Raw genomic sequence first — 27430 nt, 5'->3', positions numbered from 1 at the left:
GAAAAACTGACTGTCTGGGGTTTTACTCACATGTTCAGGACAGCCTGACCTGATGTACTTGATCTCTATCATCTGCTGCGGTGGCAACTCTGATGCTCTCCGTGTGTGTCTGTGTAGCAGGTATGTTGATTATGGCTGCGAAGTAACACTCCACTTCCGTATGTGTGTCTGTTTTATTTTCTGTGAGTGTCAACAGACTTCATTACAGTGTCCGCCAAAACCAAAATGTTGACTGACGCGTACTCCGCTGTGGGTTGGAACCTCATAAGCTGCAAGAGTAGTCTCTGGCACCGTAAAGGTCCATTATCCAAGTCTTGCTGTTCATTAGTGGGACCAAGGGCTTGTGGTCTGATACAAGCTTGAAGTCATCCAGGCCGTACAGATGTTTCTTGAACTTCACACAGGCCCAAGCACTGACCAAGCACTCTTTTTCAATCTGCGTGTATCTGGTTTCTGGCCCCGTGAGCTGCTTGTGGCAGTACGCACTGGGTTCCACTCCTCTCATTGGAGCTGAAGTAGTACAACACCAAGCCCAAAGATGCTTGCATCTGCCAAGACTTCGGTGGCTCTGTTGTTGTCATAGAACGTCAGAACATCAGTTCTTTGAGGCGCAGGATGGCTGCCTGCTGTGCGTGATCCTAATTCCAAGCTGTCTTTGACCTCAGGAGCTCATGCAGTGGTTGACCTACTATGGAAAGGATGGGGATATACTTCCCTAGTTAACCATAACTCTCTTCAGCTCTTACACATTCTCTGGTGGGGCTTGGGGCAAGTTGCCTTTTTTTTTACCTTTAACATTTTCCAACAAGAAAGAACTGCCAAAGGGGGCGGAGTTAGCCTGCAGAGTTCTGTCATACTATCCAGGTCTGTGCCCAAACAATTCAAGCTTCTACTTCTAATAATACACCTTTCCAGAAACAAGTTTCTCACTGTTGCTACTTGTTATAGACCCCCTTCAGCCCCCAGCTGTGCCCTGGACACCATATGTGAATTGATTGCTCCCCATCGATCGTCAGAGTTCATGCTGTTAGGTGACCTAAACTGGGACATGCTTAACACCCCAGCCGTCCTACAATCTAAGCTAGATGCCCTCAATCTCTCACAAATGATCAAGGAACCTTCCAGGTACAAGCCTAATCCGTAACCATGGGCACCCTCTTAGATATCCTCCTGACCAACTTGCCCTCTAAATACACCTCTGCTGTCTTCAACCAGGATCTCAGCGATCACTACCTCATTGCCTGCATGCGTAATGGGTCCGTGGTCAAACAACCACCCCTCATCACTGTCAAACGCTCCTAAAACACTTCAGCGAGCAGGCCTTTCTAATCGACCTGGCCCGTTGGGTATCCTGGAAGCATATTGACTTCATCCCATCAGTAGACAATGCCTGGTTGCTCTTCCAAGGTGCTTTCCTCTCTATCTTAAGTAAGCATGCTCCATTCAAAAAATGTAGAACCATGAACAGATGTAGCCCTTGGTTCACTCCAGACCTGACTGCACTTGACCAGCACAAAAACATCCTGTGGCGTTCTGCATTAGCATCGAATAGCCTGTGCGATATGCAACTTTTCAGGATGTCCGGAACCAATATACCCAGTCAGTTAGGAAAGCTAATGCTAGTTTATTCAAACAGAAATTTGCTTCCTGTAGCACTGATTCCAAAATGTTTTGGGACACTAAAGTTCATGGAGAAGCTGCCCACTGAGCTGTGGATAGGAAACACTGTCACCACCGATAAATCTACGATAACCGATCATTTCAATAAGCATTTTCCACGGCTGGCCATGCTTTCCACCTGGCAACCCCTACGCCGGCCAAAATCTCAGCACCCCAACCTCGGCCTGGCTAGGCCACTCCAGGACCTTGAGATGCTTCTTACGGAGCCACTCCTTAGTTGCCCTGGCTGTGTGTTTCGGGTCGTTGTCATGCTGGAAGACCCAGCCACGACCCATCTTCAATGCTCTTACTGAGGGAAGGAGGTTGTTGGCCAAGATCTCGCGATACATGGCCCATTCCATCCTCCCCTCAAAACGGTGCAGTCGTCCTGTCCCCTTTGCAGAAAAGCATCCCCAAAGAATGATGTTTCCACTTCCATGCTTCACGGTTGGGATGGTGTTCTTGGGGTTGTACTCATCCTTCTTCTTCCTCCAAACACGGAGAGTGGAGTTTAGACCAAAAAGCTCTGTTTTTGTCTTATCAGACCACATGACGTTCTCCCATTCCTCCTCTGGATCATCCAGATGGTCATTGGCAAACTTCAGATGGGCCTGGACATGCGCTGGCTTGAGCAGGGGGACCTTGCGTGCGCTGCAGGATTTTCATCCATGACGGCGTAGTGTGTTACTAATGGTTTTCTTTGAGACTGTGGTCCCAGCTCTCTTCAGGTCATTGACCAAATCCTGCCGTGTAGTTCTGGGCTGATCCCTCACCTTCCTCATGATCATTGATGCCCCACGAGGTGAGATCTTGCATGGAGACCCAGACCGAGGGTGATTGACCGTCATCTTGAACATTTTCCATTTTCTAATAATTGCGCCAACAGTTGTTGCCTTCTCACCAAGCTGCTTGCCTATTGTCCTGTAGCCCATCCGTCTGTTCCAGCGTAAATTTTTCATTTTCTGTTGTTGCACCACTGAGAAATTGCACTGTCCGTTGGTCATCACTCCTACCGGCATTGCTAACGGATGCCAAAAAATATGCTTAGTTGTAATATTCTTCACTAACCAATTTTGTGGCACATTCTTTCCCAATATCTGGTTTTCTGACACTTGTTGCATGTTGACTTGACAGTTAGACGTCTTTCCTGCTTTTTATGTTGCATTTTCCAACAGGGTTGCATTTTCCTTCTGCACGCTCTGTGTCCCTTAAATCTCTGTTTTCATTCCATTTTATGCGCCATTTTGCGTTCTTGTGCCCCCTTGTGATCTCCTGCACATCACGCAGCTTCTCCCTGCCTGCTTAGTTGCATGCTAACTTCCTCTGACAGACTTATTGTACAATAGTTGCTAACGTGTGATCTGAAGTTTGTGAGACGGTCCTTTATCCAGTATGCCCACGACAATTCGGTCCCGAATATATGCTCATCTCTATTCGCACCAGTCACAATGCTCTGAAAGCATGTAAAGGGCTCTGATAAATGCCTCTGTACTCTTTGATTAAAAACAGGCACGTCCTTGAATAACATCCTGTTTGTGGGGGAAAAAAGTAGTAATTATATTTCCTCATGCCAATTTCAAAGTCTTCTTTCTCATCCTCCGATGCAAAGATTAATGATTTGAAAATGTTCTTTGCCTCGCTGCCCATGGAATATGAGGGAACTGACCTGTGCATCACCATCTTCCTGATCCAACTTGGACCTTGTTTCCATTCTGTCGGCTTATCAAAGCTAAAGTTTTGCGGTGGGTCAAACTTTCTTAGTAGGATGTGAGCCTGTCATCCCGCTTCTGACACCATGTAATATAATGTGAATGTCCAGTCAGGAGTACCTTTCTAGGTAAGTTGTTTTAATGCCTCACCAGAATGCCTCAAGATAACTGACGTGCTGCTTTAAGACATCCCGTAACACTGTCGTGAATACTATGACATTGCCCTGAAGTCCTTTTTATATACAGTCATTTAATTTCAACAAAAACCTTGTACATGTGGTGGCCTGGGACATTTGAAAACTTGATTGGCACATACAGTCATCTCAGCATTTTCCTTAAATGTTTTACTCTCGCACACAATCTCTTTTTTTCTCTCTCTCTATCAGCTGCGTAAGGGACAAACTCAACGCAGAGGGCTGAATTCGCTTTAAGTCGAGTGTCGCTCCTAAAGGAATCCTAATAATATAAGAGTGAGGGAAGAGTGATGTGACATTAAACACAAAGGCTAGGAAGTGTTGCGCCTACTATTGTGGAAGCAAGCAGACACATTTGTGTGATACAACAAAGGGTTTATGGGTGGAAAGAGGTTTACATGCTAGAGCCCCAAAGTCATTAAACCTTCAGTTGACTCATGCCATCCATCACTGATCCCAATCATCATTGATTTTGACAAACAAATCGGTCAATCTGTGCGGCCCTCTGGCATTCAACATCCTGATGAGGCCCTCGAGCCAAAAGGTTTGCCCAACCCTGCTGTAACTGCAGCTTTATATTTAGAAGTTTATACTGTAGGTCTTCAAGACCAAGGTTTATCATGCTCTGTTCATCTGGCCATTTGCTAAAACATCTAACAATTGCAATCAAGAAACACTTTCTTAAATGCTATGTCCTGATATTTTGGTAGACAATGCATTCGCTATCTTTACTAGAACACACACTGTCACTGGTTATAGTGGGAGTAAAACATTATGGAACCACCATGGATCCACCACGATGGTCAAATGGGATTTACCCAGAAATGTCTTTCATAAAACTCATCTCCCAGGGTTTGAGAACTACAAAACCTAGCAGGGGATTTTTGCTCCCCACAAATAATCTCATTTGACTTTGCTTCCGGTTTCCTCTTCCCTCTGTGGAGACTGGAGGGAGAGGAAAGAAAGACCACCCCTTGTTTTAGTAAGGCTCAGGAGCTGAGGGTGAGAATGAATACTCATTACAGGATTAGCAGAGTCCAGAGAATGACTCGAGGGAAGAATTGATGTGGGTCTGGCACATTGACATCTCCACTGCATGAGGCATTAGTGAAGAGGTGTCTAGCTAGCGGAGACGGGCTGTCCCAGTGAGTCTTAAACCTCCCCCCTGTAGATTAAACGGAATTCAGGAGAATTGCTTTGGCCTTTCAATGGAGGGAATTATACATACATTTAGCATGGATCTCTCTAATCAAAAAGTAATGAGCAGCAGCTGACAAATGCATCTTAAAATAGCAGCTTACATGCACGCTTATGTATTCTATACAAATCAGCACTTGCAGAAACTACAATTCTTCCTCTACACGTTAAGTGGATATTTTGTGCAGAACCACCATCTTTTCCAGGTCTTTTGCCAGCTACACCTTCTGAGGCACTAACAAAGTCAATTGCTAGACTGCAGTGAATTGATCATGGAGCAGTGAAATTGTTTCCACAGGGTTCCACTCTCCTGTTCAGTTCCATCTTAGAGCTGGAGCAATGAGTGAGGAGAGGTCCAATGGTAATGTGATAGATACCTTGGTGATAATAAAAAGGACACCACTGCTCATTAAAGCTCAAACAATAAAACCATTGAAAATGTGGCGTCAGGGCTCTTGCTTAAGCACACCCCTGGCCGTATAGAGGCTCTAAAGCAGCGTGAATAAAACAAATTAACTTGCACTTATTCACAGCAGCAGTGCTCACCACAGGCGAAAGCAGCTTCAGAGGATCCAACAGCAGAGGCAGCAGGAGTAGAAGCACAAACAGTAGCAGATGTGAAGGCTATGACAACAGAGATGGATTGAAAGTGCTGAACAATTTCCCTTTACCTTTCCTCTCCAAACAGATGATAAGGTGTGTGAACAGTGAGCTGTGATCAGACTCTCCCTCTTCATTTTGCTTCCCACCCCATCTGTCAACTGCTGCTCCCAATCCACCTCAGTGGAGTCATCTCCCCAATCCGCCAGGTTGCTGCCTTACTTGTCTGCAGCAGCTCTGGAGTGGGCTTCTGATTGGCTGACTAAACACACACACTCTCTCTCTCTCTCTCTCTCTCTACATCTGCTGCATCAGTGACTAAGGTGGAACAAGCTCAAAGCAGAGGGTTGAATATAGGTGAGTGTTGCTCCTAAAGGAATCCTAATGAATAATATAAGACTGAGAGTGAATGGGAGGGAGGGAAGAGTGATGTGCAGCAAAGATCGTGAAGCCCCTCCAGACCATAGGGCATTTTTAACTGAGATGAAAGCGAATGTGTCGGCACATAAAAAAAATACAGGGGAGGGAGGGTTGCGCATAGTATCATGGAAGAAAGCAAAGAGTTGAGAATGTGATAAAACAAAGGGCTTATGGGAGGAAAACTAGGTTTACATACCAGAGCCCCAAAGTCATCAAACCTTCACAGTTGACTCCCATGCCATCCATCATCTATGCCCGGTATCCACCCACATCTTCAAAGGATAGGGAGGTGATTTATCTTTTCAGATTCATTTATTTATTTACCTCTGCCAACATTATGAGTGGCCCTGTTGGTGGGCCCCAGGTTGAGTTATGTAACACTGTTGGGGAGACCGGGGTTGGTTGTCACACTGTTTACTCTTGTGTGTATTTCTCAGCACCAGTATAACTTACAAGACTATTTTTAATATTAGGAGAAATACCAAGGTCCTGGATTGGAATGGGGAACATTTTGATCCTCATATCTTATTCCAACATGGCGTTATAAGCCATCAAATACAATCTGTCCACTTGTGACAACCAGCCCAATCGCGGAGTTGGATGTCACACAGTGCGTTGTTGGTTGTCACAATGTTTATTGTGACTTTTGTCACAGGAAATTAATCAATATAGTATACAATGTTTTAGAAAAAGCTTTTCTCTGACAAAAAGCAGCATTTTATGCAGTGAGAATACAATTGTGTGTACTGTATGTGTGTGTGTTTGTACACACACATACTCTTCAACAAACATAATTGTTCATGGATACTCCCATAATTCAAAGATTTACAAAGAAAATACAGAGATTTTTATTTTTACCTTCACCTATGAAAAACATACACTGAGTGTCCAAAACATTAAGGACACCTGCTCTTTCCATGACACAGACTGACCAGGTAAATCCAGTTGAAAGCTATGATCCCTTATTGATGTCACTTGTTAAATCCACTTCAGTCAGTGTAGATTAAGGGGAGGAGACAGGTTAAAGAAGGATTTTTGTGTCTGTGCCACTCAACATTAGGAAGGTGTCCTTAAATTCCCCTCACCTCAATGTTTTGTCATGCTGACATGAATTGACCAGGTGGAGGAGTTATTTGAAAGAATTCACAGATTTTAATTATGCTAGAAAATATTTGATCCACGATGATGAGGCGTTAGGCTATAACTGCAACATATAATTGAATGAGAGGGTTATACTATTGGGAGGCCCTTTTTAAAAAGCATTTTCAATGTATGGGGATACTGCATGGCATCTACATCCGCATATCACAAAGCATGATCGCTCATCAAATAAATCAATGATTAATGCAAACTGGTTTAGCCAAGCCCTTGAGACAGTAATTCCTTTAAAATGAGTGGACCTGACAAGGTCCCATTATCCAATATCTTAATTCGGCATCAGTGTTACATGGTGTCAGGGAGACTTTTGCCTAAGAGGAAGACATCAATTACATTAACTGACTTAAATATCACAATTTTAAATCATTTGTATTTGACGAGCCAAGTTACAGAAATTATGAAAATGTAATATCTTCCAAATGGAACATTGGAACTATACTACATGATATTTGCACTGTGTGGCCCATAGTTTTCCTCATCTCATAGTCAGCAACAACAACAAAAACTCCTGGCCTTGGTAATTATATGCAATACGCCTGTGTATCCATACCATGGCTCATGTCTTCTTTGTCTAAGCTTTGACAAGGGCTTTAGTAATTTAAATGAATGCATTACAATGGGTTTAGTGATGAAAGCTTTCCCCCGTGCTCATTTTCCATCCAGAAATGCACTTTCTTTCCAGGCAGCTAGGCAGCTGGCAATTTAGAAGAGGAGGGCATGCACATGGTAGAGCCTTCTCTTATCTTTTGAAATTGTGAATAAATGTCACATTGCAATTCCACAGTTGGGCATTAGTCAAAGATGACGAATGGGCACTGATACTCGTCATTTATTTTCATGGCTGTGGTAGTGGTGGTGTGTGACTGAGATTACAAAAGGGGTGGCATTAATCTCGGTGAGGCAGTTACTTTAGTGGGCCAGAACTACTGCAAGGTCAACATCATGGGATGCTCAAGCATGCAGGGGTTCAAGAAAGCACAAGCTGGGCTCTGATATAGGGGGGCAACCAGAAAATCATATCTACTATATTGAGTTCATGGTAAAGCACTAATAACTGTTATTTGAATGGCAAAGTTGAGCAGGGCAATATATTATTACATCTTGGAACTCTATTTGATTCTCTACACAGTTTAGAGAAGGGTAACTCATGTTCCTCTCCCTGTCATACTAACACATCTCTGGCTAAACATTTACTACAGTATCTTAGAACATCATCTATCTGACGGGTCATTGTAATGTTAAAATCGTTCCAATTTACCCTTCCCATGAGGTAGGTTGTCGTCTGAGATAATTTCTCTCTCTCTATTTCAAGCTAAACTAGGAAACGGCATCAGGCATTTGATGGAAGCTTCTTTTAAAGTTTCTTTCTTCTCCTCCACTGACTCTGAGCACTTGAGTGAGCCACTTACATCACATAGAGTTCCCATCATAACTTCCCTCTCTTTCTTCTTCACTCAACTTCATATGCTTCGTACTTCTCCTTGCACATAAAAGTGTGCTCGCTCTAGGTTTCTCCTCAGGAGCTACCAACGTATAACCCTTCCGAATCCACCAAACTGCTCTCAACATTTGGGGACTGTTATATTATTTCCAATTTCCTGTCACCCTACATTCCCTCATCCTCTGACACTGGGGTGTCAGATAAATTAGGAATGGAGGAATGGAGCCTTACAGAGACTTGACAGTCTTCTATCTCATCAGCTTGTTATTTCTGTGGCCACATTTTCATCGCTGTCTGGGATCACCGGTATAGGTCCATCAAATATTCCTGTGGACATTCTCAGTGACAGGGCGCCTTTCTGAGTAAGTGATAGAGTGGCTAAAGAGCAGATAACTGGCAGGCGGCATCAGCATCAATCTGTTGTTATTCTGACTGGGTGCCTGGGAAGCTGTGGGTGTACTGGTGCTGAAGCAAGGGAGTTATTTTTTTCTCTTCATGTTGCTCTGTTCTCAATGTGTTCTCACACAATGACCTGATGTCTGTTTGGTTTTGTTAGAGTTTTTTTGTTGCAGTTTGATGGGTGGCTGTGTTAGTTTAGTTAGGCCTGTCTAAAAAAACGAGGACTAATCCACATCATTCTAGTAAAAATCATTCTACTAGATGTGTCAAGAAGTGCCATAGGGAGACGAGTCATAGTTTTGGGACTATGTGAATGGAATATAATCATGTATCCCTCTATACACATGCATGTTCATGCTAGTAACCGACACACAATTCGACAATGAAGCTTTCCTTGAAACATCCAAGTCGAATATGACGCACTATGCATTCAAGTTGCACACAGTATCTATTCTTAGACTACATCACTGTTGGTTTATCCTGGGGAATGGGAAATGTGTGTTACATAAACACCATTTTGGAATGTTGCTGAAATGACCAGATTGGTTTGGGATTGTCTGTTGTGTAAATGTTACCTCTGCAAATGTTTTACTTTTGCTGAGCACACTCCTGGTAGGCCATAATTGCCTGGAATACTCTGGAGAGCATGCCTTAATATTATATAGGAATGCCAGTGGAGCTGCCAAAGCTGGACAGAAACAGGGCAGCCAAAGTAACAGGTCATATACCAACTACTGCAGTACGATAAATCATATTAAGTACAAAATTGCATATATTGCTATCTGTCAATATCAAAATGGTCTTCCAATTTTGGTAACATATCCTATAACAGCATATAATAGTTATCAACTGTATGGCAGACCTTTCATGTTATGACTGATAAGTCTGACAATTATCCACACGTCATGATGTTAACATGAAAGTGTTATGAAAGTGTCTAGCAATTATCCCCAATGCAATTACCTTTGGTCATTAGGATTTGGGGCTTGAGTACAATGCCAGTCTGAGCCTCATCACACATAGTCATTACTCAACTGCAGACCCTGATGAGACAGTGCTGTAAAGATGGATGTCTGCATATCAGCATACTGTAATATTGAGATGTCCACGTTTGTGCCTTAGCCTACCCTCTCCTGAAGGACAGCTTCTGAACTACTTTGTGAGCTAAATGACAGTGGAATTGTCCCCATTATAAACATATTAAAAGAACAGCTGCTGTTCATTAAGGGATACTTTGGGATTTTGGCAATGAATCCTTTTATCTACTTCCCCAGAGTCAGATGAACTAGTGGATGCCATTTTTATTTCTCTGTGTCCAGTATGAAGGAAGTTAGAGGTAGTTTTACGAGCCAATGCTAACCAGCGTTAGCGCAATGACTGGAAGTCTATGGGTATCTGCTAGAAACTACCTCTAACGTTCTTCATACTGGACACAGAGACATAAATATTGTATCCACTAGTTCAGCTGGGGCAGTAGATAAAGAGCGTCATTGCCAAAATCCCAAAGAAACCCTTTAACAGAAAGACAGCTGCTTGATGGGTTCTGGAGAGAAGATGGGACTCTACTGAGAGACAGCTGATAAAAGGTAAGATTGAACCAAACCTGATAAGATGGGGAGATGAAAGCTGTTGAGCTGCTAATCTCCCAAAATGTGCTAAACTAGTTTATTATGGTGGGTATTTCTCTGGACTGCCAGTCAGTTGGTAGAGTTCCTCCTCAGATGTCAGAGGGAGATTTACATTCTAAGCTGTCATGCTGAGAAGCTGCAAAAGAAGTCAAATAAAAACCACATGTGATCAAACCCACAGCACTTTTAATGGTGGACAACTTCATTAACAGTCAGTTAGGTCAGGCCAGAGAATCATCACTCGAGGCTGGTTTGAGCAGGTGTTAGACTGTTATATGATGCCTGTGTCCCAAATGGCACCCTATTCCTTATAAAGTGCACTACTTTTGGCCACATTACAGATGGTGTAATATCCCTGCATTATTCTACAGTACATTCTCCACATGATTTGAGATCCTGTTGTCTGTCTGAGGTATACCAGAGATACTGGATACAATTATGAGATGCTTGTGTCTCCACCATAACAATGAGATTCATTGTCCACAGAGCGGAACAGCGGGCTGTCAAACTGGTGGATACATCTTGTTATTTGAATACTTTTTTGAATATTCAATGAGGGGTGTTGACATCAACCGTCTGTATTCAATGGAGAGTGAGATGCTAGCCTCATGAATATGCATAGACTTCAACAGGGACAACTCCGATATAAAGTGTTTTATCTTTAAGGTTTCTGGGATGTCACGTGTTCTACTTATATCAGTACACTAGTAACAACCTAATCATTATGAAACTTCCATTAGATCAAATAAGCCTCACATATCAAAATAGAAATATACATTTTTATCTTGACTAATTTCAACTCTCTCTTATTGCCCCCCATATAAAAACTCAGCTGAACAGTGAATGATCTGCTTAACTTGGACAGATTTTGGGCAGATTAAAAACCCTCACGCTTCGCCTCTTCCTCTCTGGGTATACTGCCTTATGCGGTGTGAAAAGCGATTCACAAGCCAGCTGCAGCTGTCAGTGCTGGTGCATTCAGTCTAAGAGCCTCAACAGACAGAGGAGCACTCCATACCTGTTTGGAATAGAGGTTATTGATGCCCCAATGAGTCATACCTAGCTGTACAATTAACACTTAGGATACACTATATTCTGAGGTAAAGTATTTCCAGGATATTGCTGAGAAACTAAGTAAGCATAATTCAATGTTGCCTGTATATATTCACCAATTATTTTGTGTTTTCACACTGTGAATGAAGGTGCACACATGCATGCATTATAATGAAATACATAAGAGTGTAGTACACCACCCTGCCAATACACACACATGCCTGGTCGCACGCATGTGCACACACACACACACACACACACACACACACCTATCGACAGCCTCAGAACCTTGAAGTTATCCAGACATGCTAACTGAAACTGAATTAAGTGAGCTATCTGCCCCTACCCTCTGATGTTTCTTTTTGATGTGCTCCTCACTAGTCTGTCAGTTCATGTAAATGGCTGTTTTCACTTCAATTGCTTCATCACTAAAGACCCTCATTGTACACAGCATTTCTAAATACTTCTTACTGCCTCTTCTGAATTCCTCTCTTACATGTTATTGTCGGTCTTCTCCACCGCATCCTCTGTACATTCCATGCCTATCCGATGTATGTGACAATAAAACATATTTTTTCCCCTCTCAATGTCTCTTATAAGACAACACAACAAAAGCCATCCCTTGTGAGTGAAAATTCCCTCAGCCGGAAATAGCTCTCTTGACAGTCCCACACAAAACATTCTTTAAAAGTAACTGAAAACAACATTTTCTATCAACTAGAAAATCTCAGGAGTGTTCCGCCCTACCTGTTTCACTTTCATTGATATCTCATGGCTCCATCTCAAAGGCGCGTGACTCAGGTACAGAAACCACAGGCAGAGAGAGGAATGCAATGCACACGCTGCATTCAGGATGCTATAAAGAATGAACAAATCCAGAGCTCCAGTCACCCACGAGACCTAGGGATGTGCATTGTCCTCATTTGATCACCGCCACAAACAGGAAAAAATGTCCATTACAAGAAAATGTTTAAATATACAGAGGAAAAGAAGAGTATGACAGCACATGACTCTGGCAGTCTGCTCTCTCCCCCTCTTGCTCTTGGTTCTCCTCTTTCTCACTCTCTTTCTCGGTCCCCCCTCTCCTCTCTATTGCTCTATTTTTCTCTCTCTGTCCCTCTCTCTAAACCCCCCACCCCCCTCTCTCACACACACACTCAGACTCTGCTGTGCTCTTGCACTCCCACTACTGTTGTGTAATCAATTGGGTTTGATGGAAAATACTGTTTTTTTTTAAATCGCTTTGGTGCAATTTTCACAAGTATGTGGTACATTTTCACAACTGTAAACAGATCATCAAACAGGTAGTTGACTAAGTACAACACACAAAACATTCAGTCATCTATAAATACTGTACATGTTTCACATTGCCATACATGTTCATATGAAGTAATTGCCTTTCACAATGCAATGCTCACATTTCTTTTCATTTGACTCTCTTCTCTTTTGTTAAAGACATTTTACTATTACTTAAGCCCACTGCTGTTAATTGATGATCACTTAAACGTTTGGTAAACCTAGAGATTTGACATGTAAACTGCTTTGTCTACTACAAACTTGGAGAACTACACTGAACACAAATATAAACTCAACATGTAAAGTTTTGGTCCCATTGTAGCGGTCGTCGATGGTGGAAGAAGAAGAGGACCAAGGTGCAGCGTGATATGTGTCCATATCTTTTAATAAAGAACTTGAGCACAGAACAAAAACAATAAACCGGCAACCGAAAACAGTTCTGGCTGGTACAGAACAGAAAACAGAAAATAATCACCCACGAAACACAATAGAAAACAGGCTACCTAAATATGGTTCTCAATCAGGGACAACGATTGACAGCTGCCTCTGATTGAGAACCATACCAGGCCAAACACAGAAATAGCAAATCATAGAAAAACTAACATAGACAACCCACCCAACTCAGGTCCTGACCATACTATAACAAAGACATAACAAAAGAACTAAGGTCAGAACGTGACACCCATATGTCCAATTTTCCATATACAAAAAAAAGCTTATTTTACATCCATGTTAGTGAGCATTTCTCCTTTGCCAAGATAATCCATTAAACAGCACGATCCTTACACAGGTGAACCTTGTACTGGGAATAATAAAAGGCCACTCTAAAATGTTCAGTTTTGTCACACAACACAATGACAACAATCACAGTTTCAACTGTGCCGGGCAGATGACAGTCATGGCGATGTGTGGGTGGATGGTTTGCTGGTGTCAACGTTGTGAACAGAGTTCCCAATGGTGGTGGTGGGGTTATGGTATGGGCAGGCATAAGCTACGGACAACAAACACAATTGCATTATATCAATGACAATTTAAATGCACAGAGATACGGTGATGAGATCCTGAGGACCATTGTCGTGCCTTTCATTTCCTGGCCATCACCTCATGTTGCATGGCCCCATGTTACAAGGATCTGTACAGAATTCCTGGAAGCTGAACATTTTCCATTTCTTCCTTGGCCTGCATACTCACCAGTCACCCATTGAGCGTGTTTAGGATGTTCTGGATCGAAGTGTACGACAGCGTGTTCCAGTTCCCGCAACTTCGCACAGCCATTGAAGAGGAGTGGGACAACATTCCACCTGCCAAAGTCAAAAGCCTGATCACTTCTACGCAAAGGAGATGTGTCACGCTGCATGAGGCAAACGGTGGTTACACCACATACTGACTGGTTTTCTGATCTGCGCACCTACCTTATATTTCTATTTAAAAAATCCCCTTTTTCTCCCTAATTGGTAGTTACAGTCTTGTCCCATCACTGCAACTCCCCTACAGACTCGGGAGAGGCGAAGGTCAAGAGCCGCACCAATGTGTCGGAGGAAACATTGTCCAGATGGCGACCGTAGTTAGCTTGCAGGTTCCTGGCCCACCACTTGGAGTTGATAAAGCACGATGGGACAAGGAAATCCCGGCCAAACCCTCCCCTAACCCGGACGACGCTAGGCCAATTGTGCGCTGCCTCATGGGTCTCCCGGTCATGGCCGGCTGTGACACACCCTGGGATCGATCCCAGGTCTGTAGTGACGCCTCAAGCAATGCGATGCAGTGCCTTAGACCACTGTGCTACCTGGGAGGCTCACCCTACCTTTTCTTTTAAGGTAAAAATGACCAATCATGTTAAATCCATAGATAGGGCTTATTGAATTTATTTCAATAGACTGATTTTCTTAAATGGACTGTAACTCAGTAAAATATTTGAAATTGTTCCATGTTGCATTTATATTTTTGTTCAGTGTACCTAATGAAAATGTATGTCTGTAAAGTAGAAACATAAAAGTATAATGTGCAGTACCAGTCATAAATGTGGACATACAGTACCTACTCCTTCAAGGGTTTTTCTTTATTTGGATTATTATTCTACAGTGTAGAAAATAGTAAAAATAAAGAAAAACCCTGGAATGAGTAGGTGTGTCCAAACTTTTGACTGGTACTGCAGGTCAGACATGGCTTTTCCCCAGGTGCATGAACAATGAAGATATTGACTGCAATTCTGATGCAAACTAGTGCCTGCTAAACATTGTTTCTTTCATTTCTTTCACTTGATTACACTGTGAAAGATTATAACACCTTTTGATCACACCTGGAATAGATATTATGGAAATGTGATGTTCACTCATTTTTTATGAGTAGTGCCTAATGTGAAAACAGTGTGATGTATTGTAGTTAATAGTACTGTAGCATACTACATGTTTTGCTATTGGATTAAATGGTTTTTAAAATGAGAAGATATAATATCATTATGTTGTGTATTTGTGATTAAACCAATGTACTCATTATATTTCACATTAAACAAATATTTTGGATCAAAGGTTGTGTGGTGAAAGATGTCTACCAACAAAATGAACGCACAATGAAAGGTTTTGAATGTAAGACTGTCTGCGTTACAAGTGTTACCTATTTGTACTAAGAGTATTTTTTGTATTCATCACATACTTGTGAAAATTGTACCAAAGCGAATAAAAAAACTGTAATAGGACTCAATTTAACAAGAAAATCAATATGAGGCTGCTGCTACTGTACTGATTGGATTACATTACACCAATCAGAAATTTGGCAGAGAAATTTGGCAACCCCCCAACCCCAAAAAACCTGCAGCATGTATACCATTGAGACCGCCCAAATTGATGCATATGAGCATCTAAAAAAATCTATTTAAAATGCAAAGGGTGTGAAGGGGACTAACTGGTACCATCCTTAGGAAATACTGTAGTCCTCCTTAGGGAAAATAGTCTTGAAATTCTTCACCATTTGATACAAAACAGAATGTAACTCCCCACTGTGTGCCTTCAGGTCATGTAGAAATTTAGACAAATATAACAATAAGCCCATGCAAACATTGATGCGTCTCACGTTCTTCATAATTGTTTACCCATGAACAAGCTAAAGGTGGCTGAAAACAGCAGGAGTAAAACACATTACTATGACTGTCTCCGGTTTGTTTTCGCTTGGTCTGACTTCCTCTGCTACCTCCATGAATACATTATGAATCAAAAGAAGGCACAGCAATCCATTTACATTACATTACTTTCCCCTGGAAGCTAAAACTACGAATGATATACTTCACTTGGGAAGAAGAATAGGGAAAGGACTTTAATGGGGGTATAGGCTACTGTGTATGTGTACTGTAGCATATGCCCATCTAAAAGCACTTAATCAATGTCTTGTCTGGGTCATTATTTTTGTTCAAAAATCTAATACAGTAGAGTAACAGGATTTGACCTGAATCATTATTACATGAAACCTCTGAAAATAACCTTGAAGGAGTATTGAAGGGTTCTTCAGTTTATAATAGTATTAACAATAACATAAAATAAAATACTTACAGCACTAAGACATTATGCAACTGTTAATATATTTAAGGCTACAGTATTTCCAGATATTTTATCAGAGAGTGAATTATCCATGTGGAAATGAAGTATTAAAAAGTAGGAACCCCAAGAGATACACAGATCCCCCCCCCCCAATTAACCTTATATCTCAAAGCTATACATTGAGTCAACATGCAACAATCATCTTCACAAGATCAATCAGATGTCAAGATTCAGCCCCTGCTTTCCATAATTATTCTTATTGAGCTAGTTAAAGTAGTTAAAAGAAGAATTCTGATGTTGTGCTCGTTATGCAGTTTGCCAACAAGTGGACAAAATAGGTGGTTTTGTGGAGAAAGAGAAAGAAAGCACACACGTAATTAACATCTTGGAGAATTCCTCAAAGAGGAACTTTTTATGATCTATCTATTTCAACATAGAGAAGGGAATTCCTCAGAAAATGCCATTTCAACTGCCTGAGTAAAACAGGTCTTTCTAGACCTCTGCTGGTGGTATAGTGTTGAGGAAAAAGAGATTTTCTTAAATAGCCACAATGAATGTCTTTGCACGGAATTAGGATGGCCAATAAAGGCCCCAGCATTTGAGCAAGGAACATAATATTGTGTAGTGGGGGGTATCGGTAGTTTGGCAGCCTGATGATGATGTCTTCATCCATGTTCTCACTTCCAGAGGTGTGGCTGCCTCTGGCCTGGGGGTTACTGCTGTATATGTGAATAACATAACAATGATTTAGTATGATGACATGTTGATTAGGGTCAACGTGTATGTCATGTTGCTCTCTGGGAGTAGAATAAATTCGCTGTGTGTGGATATTGGATATGTTGAGCCACACACTTACAAATCATCCATATTGTTTTTACCAGTACAATAAAAAAGGAATTACCGTAAATCTTTTTATGTCACCTTCAAGATGCGACAATAAACTGATTGTACAAAACATTAGGAACACCTTCTCTTTCCATGACATAGACTGGCCAGGTGAATCAAGGTGAAAGCTATGATCCCGTATTGATGTCACTTGTTAAATCCACGAATCAGTGTAGATGAAGGGGAGGAGATGGGTTAAAGAACGATTTTTAAACCTTGAGACAATTGAGACATGGATTGTGTACGTACGTGTGTCATTCAGAGGGTGAATAGGCAAGACAAAAGATTTAAGTTCCTTTGAACGGGGTATGGTAGTAAGTGCCAGGCACACAGGTTTGAGTGTGTCAAGAACTGCAACACTGCTGGGTTTTTCACACTCAACAGTTTCCTTTGTGTATCAAGAATGGTCCACCACTCAAAGGACATCCAGCCAACTTGACACAACTGTGGGAAGCATTAGAGCCAACATGAGTCAGCAATCCTGCGGAACGCTTTCGACTCCTTGTAGTCCATGCACAGACTAATTGAGGCTGTTCTGAGGGCTTAAGAGGGTGCAACTTAATATTAGGAAGGTGTTCCTAATGTTTTGTACACTCAGTGTAGGTTCACAACCTATTTGCTTACTTCAACAAATAAAACACACGCTAAAACAATTAACTGTTTATCACTTGCCTACTCAAGGATTGTGTGTTTAGTATTATAACAATGTAGGAGATATGAATCAAAACTCAAAAGGAAACATGTTCTTTGTTAATGTATGCATTTAGGTAGATCAACATAGGCCTACATTGAAATATGTTAAACATATTGTAGATGAACAAATCAAATAATGCTCTGAAACGGTCTGAGCTTACCCTGCTGACTTGCTGTAAAGTAAATGTATACATCCGACTGCTTAATGCAGTTTGTGTGTGGTTAAGTCGAAAGCTTGTATTTCTCCAGATAGTCTCATCCTCATGGTCTTCGACAAGAATTGCATTACAATAAAAGATGCCACTGCAGTTGACATTTAAAAATCACTTGACATTTAATTTGACAAGAATAGAAGGGGATGAAAACGTGTAGCTCCTCACTGATGCACAAGACAAACAAGTCCCATTGGTTGGCTCTTGTTTTCGATGGAAACAATTTGCCTATTGTGATTAGCGGTACCGTCAATTCGAGCTCGGTCATCAGAATCCAAGGATAAGAGTTTTTCACAATTGCACGCTTTTGAAGGTTTATTGTCTAAAGGCCAAGTTTAGCACAATTGTGTGAGTGCAGCTGGCCTATGTGAGGATGGTTGAGAGGGACTCTTTTAAATATACTTTTTTTTAAAGACATTTTGTAGATTCTGGATATTCGGGCAAACTTTTTAGTTACATACAAACAGAGCAGTTCCTGAGGCACTTAGAGAGGGTTATCAAGTTTATTTTAATAAAACATTTCAAATGTTCTGTCTTCTAAATAAACAACAATAACAGCCACCACAAAATATGATTAAAACTGAACGGAAAGGCTTGATTTTATTCCCATTGTCTTTAAAAACAAATCTACCATAAAAGTAACACATTAGTCTTTTCTGCTTGTCTTGTCCTCACAAGCACTCTCGGCTCTCCTTCACTTCCGCCACGGGAGGATCTGTTTTGTCTTTGTCTAATATCCCTGCTACAGTTTTAAAGGGTGGCCCCCACTCGCTGAGGTATTTGAAGTCTTCTCCTCCGTCTGCCATCCACGACTCGATGGAGCTTAGCGACTCGCCCACCGACCCATCCCCCTCGTAGGCATACGTGACCAGTGAGTCATACGGCGGAGCAGAGAAACCCAGGTGGTTCTCCTGGAGACGCTGGTGGATGTAGTCCCTGATGATGTCTGCGCTGCCCTCTGTGGTGGGGGTTGACTCATTGATCTCAGTTTGGGCAATGACCTCTGACCCTGTGCCCCTGCGGAGCATTTTTTCCTTGATGGCTTTGGTGTTCCTCAGAGTGCCCATGTCGAAGGCGTGGGTGTCCTCCTCGCCGCCCCCCTCATCATCGTAGTGGATCACGTTGTCCCGGATGTCCTCCTTGGATGACATCAACGTCTCCCTCTTCTTCTGCCGTCTCAGGCCGACATAGAGTGCAAAGATCGCTACAACATAAAAGAACCAAGCACACACAGTGTGTTATCTTTTACATACATAGATGTACTGCAGTGAAAATATACATTGACGTGCATTTCAAGAGCCTTTCAAGGTACTGTAGGAGGGTATGGGAAGAGAGACAGTGGGATGTCATGTGTTAGGAGCCATTAGCTAATTTCCTTATTTCTCCAGACATGCTATCTGTCACTATTGTAGTACTGAGACAGGATGAAAGGCTGTTTCACCTGGCTTTCATCTCCCTCTCCCTCCCCTTTTCCTCTTTCCCAATGGCAGACAGTAGAGACTACAGCACAGCAGCCTACTCCATACTAATGAAGTGCTCACTGTGTTATGCAACAGCAAGAGATACTTTAGTAGGAAAAAGTAGGGGGGAATGGCCAGACCAAGAAAAATGAGCTAAATCGACCTATAAGTATGATTATGATTATGGGACTGTTTCAAGGGCCATTTTTCAAATTGTGACATCAATTTAATGAAGTTACTGTACGTTAGGACTTCAGCTCCCCCTAGTGTAAAATGATACACTTTAACATTCTGATTAATTGCATTTACAGAGTTTATACTGTAGTTGGAAATAAATACTTGGGGTAATCATTATTACTCTCATTCTCAAGGTGTCAGATGAAAAGTTCAGAAATACTCTGCCTCTGCACCAGGATCGCAGTCTGAATGATAGACAGGACTTACCCAGGAGTATGACCATGCACAGTAAAATGGCCATCACTGCCCAGGTGCTGAGGCCCATTGGTAGGAAGACTGCCTCTGCCGTGCAGGACAGGAGTGACCCTTCAGTCACACAGGCACACACTCGGACAGTGAGGGTGCCGGTGCTGCTCTGGGCTGGATACCCATTGTCCTCCACCACCACAGGTATCACGTAGTACTCCTGGACCCGCCTCTGGAACCCTACACGCTTGGTCACTATCCCCGCCGTGTTGTCTGGAAACGAAATGACACAATCCTTAACCCTACATGTCTCAAATCAATCAATAAATCCATCCTGGAACCCTAGACATCTGGTCACTATTCCCGCAGTGTTGTCTGGAAACCAAATGACAACCATTAACCCAACATGGCTGAAACCCCACACGTCCATTAACGATTAACTCTAAATATCTGACTGAAATCCTATACGCCTGTCTGGTCACGATCCCCCCAGTGTTGTCTGAAAACCAAATGAGAGACCATCAGAGAGTGTTCACTTGTAATACAACTGAGAGTACATACATGCAGTAGTTCCTTAGTTCTTATTTAATCCTCTTTGTTCCAGGAGGAATATAGGGGCCTGTACTAAAGATCTACAACGCTGCCGGTCTTGGGCTACATGCATTTGCTGATGTCTAAGCCCGACCTTTATCAAGCCCGACCTTTACATCTCAGGGGAGATGTATAATTGTCACTTTTACCGCTTTTGGTTTTTGGCTTATTTGAAATAAGGTGAAGGTGTGTACTTAGAATGTACAACAGAAACCAAATAGGGCCAGCAGCACAATGCACGGCTCTGAGAAACAAACACAGGCCTGACGTTTTTACGGCTATACAGAGATGAAGTGTCGAGATGTGCCCTGCCTCCTCTCCTCTCCAGCACCAGGATAGTGGTTGTGAACTGACTCTGTACAGCCTTCCCTCTGCCTGGATGGACAAAGATCTCACTTGACAAGTAGGAGCCATTAAAGCACACCTTGTGCCTGTTTTCTGCGATTGCCATGAGCGCTGCTGTCCCTCTGAATCAAGCCTGATATTTATGCGTTATTGTGTTAGAAAAATACTGACAGAGGTTGGTGAGATGGTAAGGCTCTAGGGCAGGGGTGTCAAACTCATCTTGCCCCGGTGTGCCGCATTCGGACTTCAGTGAGGCCTTTCCTCTACATCAAATTGGAAAATAATTGTTCTCCATCCATCGTTCTGGGAATTTTCTATGTCTAGCTTTCATTCTGGTGATTATTAGCGAGCTGGGCACAATCTACAAATAGTTTGTTTCAATTGATTTTAAACCACACGCGGGCCTGATTGGAAACCCTCGTTGGCCGGATGTTTACACCCTGGTATCAGTGGCGTAGTGCAGTTTCGAAAAAAATAAAATGTCAAGCTATTTTACACATTTTGCCATGAGGCTGAGAGAAAATATTGTTGTCTTAGAGATCATTTCCTAGGGGGGTGGGGGGCTTGTGGGGGCTGCAGTGCCTGACATCCCCTGGGTCGTGACAAAAACTCTAAACAATACCAATTGTTTGTGGATATTTTAGGGAGCTAGTATCAAGGAAAAAGATTTGTAGTGAGTCATTTGGCACTGCATCATAATAGATAGTCCCTGTATAATATTATTGTATAAAGAAACTTTCTATAAAAATATCCTTATTGAACGTGCCTCTCTCTCTCTCTCTCTCTCTCTCTCTTTCTTTTCCTGGAGGGAAAAAATGTGGCTTACTTCCAAAGTCTCGCACGGTGAAATTCCTGTTTCTGATTTCCCTAGGGGACTTGAAGAAGAACCTCTGTCCAACAGCAGGAAGATCCTTGTCCGTAGCAGTGATGGTCTGAATTACCTGGCAAAGCACAAAGAACTTTCAACTTTAGGCGTAGAACCAAGTGGAGAAACTATTTATCACAATTATTCTCTTTCATTCTCTCTCACACACACCGGCACTCAGCGCACGCACACAGTCTTTCTCACAGTGGAACTGTACTTGCCTGGCCTACTTCTGCATTTTCACAGACAAAAGTGTCAAAGGGAACGGCAAGCTCCGGAGGGAACTCGTTGACATCCAGCACATTGACTGTGACTGTGACCTTGTTGGATAGGAGAGGGTTGTCTGCAGGATCAAAGAAAACAGTAATCATACAACACATAATAAATACACCATGCACATAGTGGACCTCAGTGAGCATCACAAATGAGTGAGCATTGCAAAAGTCCTTTCTCTTATCATGTCTGAACTGCTTTTTAAAACAATCAGTATTGTGGTTTATTGGGCACATGTTAATTCTAGCTTGATAAAATATGCAACAGTGACACTCTCTGTTTGCATTTGGAATTGCATGCCTCATTCAATCAATATGAAATTGATAATGAAATAACACAACACTTAAAAGCCATTGAATTTTTATTTTTTTATAATAAAAAAACAAATGGCAGCACAGACAAATAATAAGATATTAATAATATGTGTTGATAGTATTGGGTGATTTATCATGTTAATTATTTTTTTCCAATTGAAAAGCTTCCCATATAAAAAGCCGCCCTTCCAGTGGAGAAATAGCATTAGTTCATACAGTATAATCTGTCAGTCTGCATTACTATGAGTATAAGTCAATTCCACTAGATGGTGCCAAAAGAATGGAACATTGTGTGTGTAGGTGAACTACTGCAAACTCCATCCAAGTTATTTGCTCCAGAGAAGTCTTAGAGAAGTGCTGATCTAGGAGCAGGGCCCCCCTCTTGTTCATGATGATTTAAAAGGGAAAAAATGATCTTAGATCAACAGTTCTACTCTGAGAGGCTTTGTGAATACGGCCGCGGTGCACTCGGTTTGTATTCAGACCACTTTTTACACATTTTGTTACGTTACAGCCTTATTCCAAATCATAATGGGAAAACAGGCTGCCTAAGTATGGTACTCAATCAGAGACAACGATAAACAGCTGCCTCTGATTGGGAACCATACCAGGCCAAACTCATAAATACAAAAACATAGAACACATAGAATGCCCACCCCAACTCACGCCCTGACCAAACTGAAATAGAGACATAAAAAAGGAACTAAGGTCAGGACGTGACATGCACAGCTATTTTCAGGTCTCTCCAGAAATGTTCGGTCGGGTTCAAGACTAGGTTCTGGCTGGGCCACTCAAGGACATTCAGAGACTTGTCCTGAAGTCACTCCTGTGTTGTCTTGGCTGTGTGTTTAGGGTAGTTGTCCTGTTAGAAGATTAACCTTCGCCCCAGTCTGAGATCCTGAGAACTCTGTAGCAGGTTTCCATCAAGGATACCTCTGTACTTTGCTCCGTTCATCTTTCCCTCGATCCTGACTAGTCTCCCAGTCCCTGCCACTGATAAACATCCCCCAGCATGATGCTGCCACCACTAGGCTTAAGGATGATGCCACTTCCCCAGGATGTACCCTTCCCCAGATCTGTGCCTCGACACAATCCTATCTCTGTGCTCTACGGACAATTCCTTCAACCTCATGGCTTGGTTTATGCTCTGACATGCACTGTCAATTGTGAGACCTTCTATAGACAGGTGTGTGTCTTTCCAAATCAGGTTCAATCAATTGAATTTACCACAGGTGGACTCCAATCAAGTGTAGAAACATCTCAAGAATGATCAACGGAAACAGGATGCATCTGAGCTCAATTTCGTGTTTCATAGCAAAGGGTGTGTAGATTGACGAGAAATAATGAATATTTAATACCTTTTAGAATTAAGGCTGTAACGTAACGAAATGTGGGAAAGTCAAGGGGTCTAATTACTTTCCAAATGCATTGTATATTAACCAGAGGAGGCTGGTGGAAGGAGTTATAGGCGGACTGGCTCATTGTAATGGCTGGAATGGAATAAATTAATGTTACCAAACACATCAAGCACATGGAAACAACGTGTTTGACTCCATTCCATTAATTCCAGTCCAGCCATTACAGTGAGCCTGTCCTCCTAAAGCTCCTCCAACCAGCCTCCTCTAATATTAATATATATTATATACATATTAACTCTTTGTCCCAATACTTACTAACTTTAGTGGCCACTGCAGAGATATTGTGCTGCCTATTACTCTCTCTGTCCAACATCTCGTTGGTGGAGATGGTCCCTTCCACAGTATCAATGTCAAAGCAGCTGTCCACAGGCCTCTTCCACTCAATAGAGTACCTACAAAACATGCAGAAAACATATAATAAACATATACATATGATTCCCTCAACCTCACATGGCATCTCTCAATCAAGACTTATTTTTGCCATACCTTTTCTACGTAATAGATCTATAGCGATAGATCCACATTTTATTGGTCCCCAAGGAGAAATGTCAGAAAGACCAATCAAATAAAGACCAAGGCTATGACAGCAAACATTACACAGACGAATAATCATTTTCTTTTCATGTAGAGACTAAGGATTTGTCCCAAATATCATCCTATTCCCTATCCCCAGGGCCTGGTCAAAGGAAGTGCCCTACATAGGGAATAGGATGTATTTTGGGATGCAGCCTGGTTGTGTTCTGATCAGCGTTTGAGTACATTTAAGTGTTCCATATCCCAAGAGAACGATGACAAATGTAATGCTCTAAAATATTAAGCAGCCATCACGAAGACTGCCTTTCAAGCAAGGTGAATTACTGCCTCTTCCATTTGTAGTAAGCCATGAAATATTCATAGACAACAAAAAACACACAGCTGGGCTACAAACTATTTGGATGGTCTTGTGCAAGACATGTCCTGCGTCTCACATTCCCGCTCTCAACACTAACAGAGTGGAAGTCAACTGTACTTGAAAAACATTTGAAAGATGACGATAAACAACAGGCCAAATGTGATAGTAGATCAGTGTTCATGTATACCTCTGAAGAGCAGAGCGACAGGTGGGTCTTAAGATGTCAGAGATAGGTTCCCAAATGTAAAGTAACTCAGCCCATGATGGACCCATTTCTCAACCCCAGCTGTGATGGAGCTCACCCTTAAGTAAACATACAGTAGGCAAATTACACTTATTAAATACAGTACCAGTCAAAAGTTTGGACACACCTACTCATTCAAGGGTTTTTCTTTATTTTGACTATTTTCTACATTGTAGAATAATAGTGAAGACATTAAACCTATGAAATAACACATATGGAATCATGTAGTAACCAACAATTGTTAAACAAATCAAAATATGTTTTATAACTGAGATACTTCAAAGTAACCACCCTTTTTTTTGTTTAACACTTTTTTGGTTACTACATAACTCCATATGTGTTATTTCATCGTTTTGATGTCTTCCCTATTAGTCTACAATGTAGAAAATAGTCAAAACAAAGAAAAATCCTTGAATGAGTAGGTGTGTCCAAACTTTTGACTGGTACTGTACATATAATGTATAAATGTATGCATGATGACGAACCTAACTGCACTGCTGCTTGCGTCTAGGTCCTGTGCAGTAACTGATCCAATAATTGTGCCCACAGGAGTATCCTCATACACATCTATGGTGTAAGAGGTCTTAGTGAACACAGGGGGTTCGTTCACATCCAGCACATTGACCTTGACTGTGGTGGTGTCTTTGAAAGGGCCCAGGTGGAGGAACCGGGGGTCCAGGTGAGCGTTGGAGGCCTCCACTTTAAAGGTGTACGACCTTTTGTTTTCGTAGTCGAGATGCTGAAACATAATGAGTGAAGGAGTAATCAGCAAAGTGAAATGCATTTATTATTCAGAAATATCAATCAACATAGAATGATTGAATTAACACCTTCAAAAAAGCGAACATTTTACACGAACACTGAATATACTGTGCAATGGTCAAATACAAAGCTTAGGGGGACATACTTGTCTTGGTTCAGTTTGTTAACACCTCTGTTCGGTTTAGTATGCTCAACAGAGACGGAAGTCAAGCACTTTGATATGGAAATGTCACCATTAACAGCACCAACCAAGATTGATGCAGATTAAAATTAACCAAAAGGTTTGGTTTCCATGTGCTTTTACCAAAAGAGATTCATGTTCTTCAGTGTCTCAGCTTTTAAGCCATTTGAGACATGAAAAGTGAGTGCTTAGGTTTTGACAGATTTTCAGGAAGAGACTTTGAGAACAGCTTTCTAACCCAATGTTACAGTCTTACATTATCTCAGCTGGGTTCCTAGTTTGTGCTTACAGCCAAACACACACACTGTCAACACACACACACACACAGCAGTCCCTGTCTGAGGCACATGCATGCAAACATCTGGTCATCTGTGAAAATGGCAGCCACCCTGCTGACTAGATAACAACCAGACAGACAACAGGAGTGGGCCGGTGATGCAGGAGCACAGGCACCACAGCATGTGTGCCATCCCATCCTAAAAGCACCGTTCAGTGTTACATGCAGGGAACATAATTCCTGCAACACTGCATAAATGTAAATTAGCAGGGAAAATATGAATGATCTGGAAATTGAACCCACCCTTTGTTAGTTTGGGCCTATATCCTGCTACTCTACCTTCCACCACAAATCCGCAACCTAGTGGAATGTCTTATCATCCGCACAGAGGTGTCAATTACAGTATTTGTGCGAGGAAGCTCCTGCTGTTTTCACTTGCCCTCCTGTGTGCCTGACTCACCTCCCTTGCCTCATCATCTAGGAGATCAATGGGATAGCAAAGTGCCTCAACCTACTACTTAAAATGAGAGGGGAGACTTATTTTTAAATTCACTGATAATCCACATGGTAGTAATATACCAGAGCTCAGCTTGGAAAGAGATCATATTATCTCAAATCAATCAAAAGTGGTTGATAGTCTAACGTATAAAGGTTGGAACCTTCCAGATAATAACTACTGGAGTCTTGAAGCATATCTTAGATTAGGTTGCGCTTTCAGACCGAAACTAAATCCAGCAAACTGTCCAATGTAGAAAGACCCCGATATCTTGACACACAAATACATGTCGAGGGCATTCAAATCCCACAGGCAGTTTACCTACCATTTCACTATAATCTTTTATTTTGACGGAGCCGATTATCCCTTGAACCCATTATTCCAAATCCTCTTATCACACTGTGGCAAACGTTGGCTGAGCCCTCCCTAAGTCAGAGACGGGAGTAAAATAACCTGTCTCAGCAATTTTCTATACTTTCCTCCAACACCTGGGCTTTCACAGTGGGTGGTCAGGTGCTGTTTTAGCAAATGTACACAAGTCAGGTATATGGTTTGTCATTTTGGGCTACTTGTCAGGACCTTGTAGATGTCTCACAGTTAGAGGGTGGGAGCAATAGACAGAGCAATAAGACAGATGGCTGTGATACAAAGATCTACAAAACGATGGCCCTATAATAATTTCAATTTCAGAAGACAACGAAGCATTTACATACAATTCCCACTATGTATTTGCAAGAAAGTGCCGAATGCTTTGAAGTATCATTGTCACACAAATGCAAGTGGCACTTCGGGAGACGTCTATCTATCCAAGGACG

General features: G+C 42.0%; 1 protein-coding gene across 1 annotated transcript in view; it reads right to left on the bottom strand.

Moving 5' to 3' along the window:
* Positions 1-18561: 18561 nt before the first annotated feature.
* Positions 18562-27430, bottom strand: part of LOC139377335 (cadherin-12-like) — a 28260-nt gene continuing 19391 nt past the window's right edge. The window contains exons 7-12 of the mRNA XM_071120358.1: positions 25385-25638; positions 24019-24155; positions 21980-22101; positions 21720-21834; positions 19979-20230; positions 18562-19278 (exon numbers count right to left, since the gene is read on the bottom strand). Of these exons, the coding sequence (XP_070976459.1) occupies positions 18746-19278; positions 19979-20230; positions 21720-21834; positions 21980-22101; positions 24019-24155; positions 25385-25638 (1413 nt within the window). The 3' untranslated portion in view covers positions 18562-18745. The remainder of the gene's footprint in view (positions 19279-19978; positions 20231-21719; positions 21835-21979; positions 22102-24018; positions 24156-25384; positions 25639-27430) is intronic.

Source organism: Oncorhynchus clarkii, chromosome 20, assembly GCF_045791955.1.
Source record: "Oncorhynchus clarkii lewisi isolate Uvic-CL-2024 chromosome 20, UVic_Ocla_1.0, whole genome shotgun sequence".
NCBI lineage: Eukaryota > Metazoa > Chordata > Actinopteri > Salmoniformes > Salmonidae > Oncorhynchus > Oncorhynchus clarkii.
This window is presented reverse-complemented; position numbering and strand designations above follow the sequence as displayed.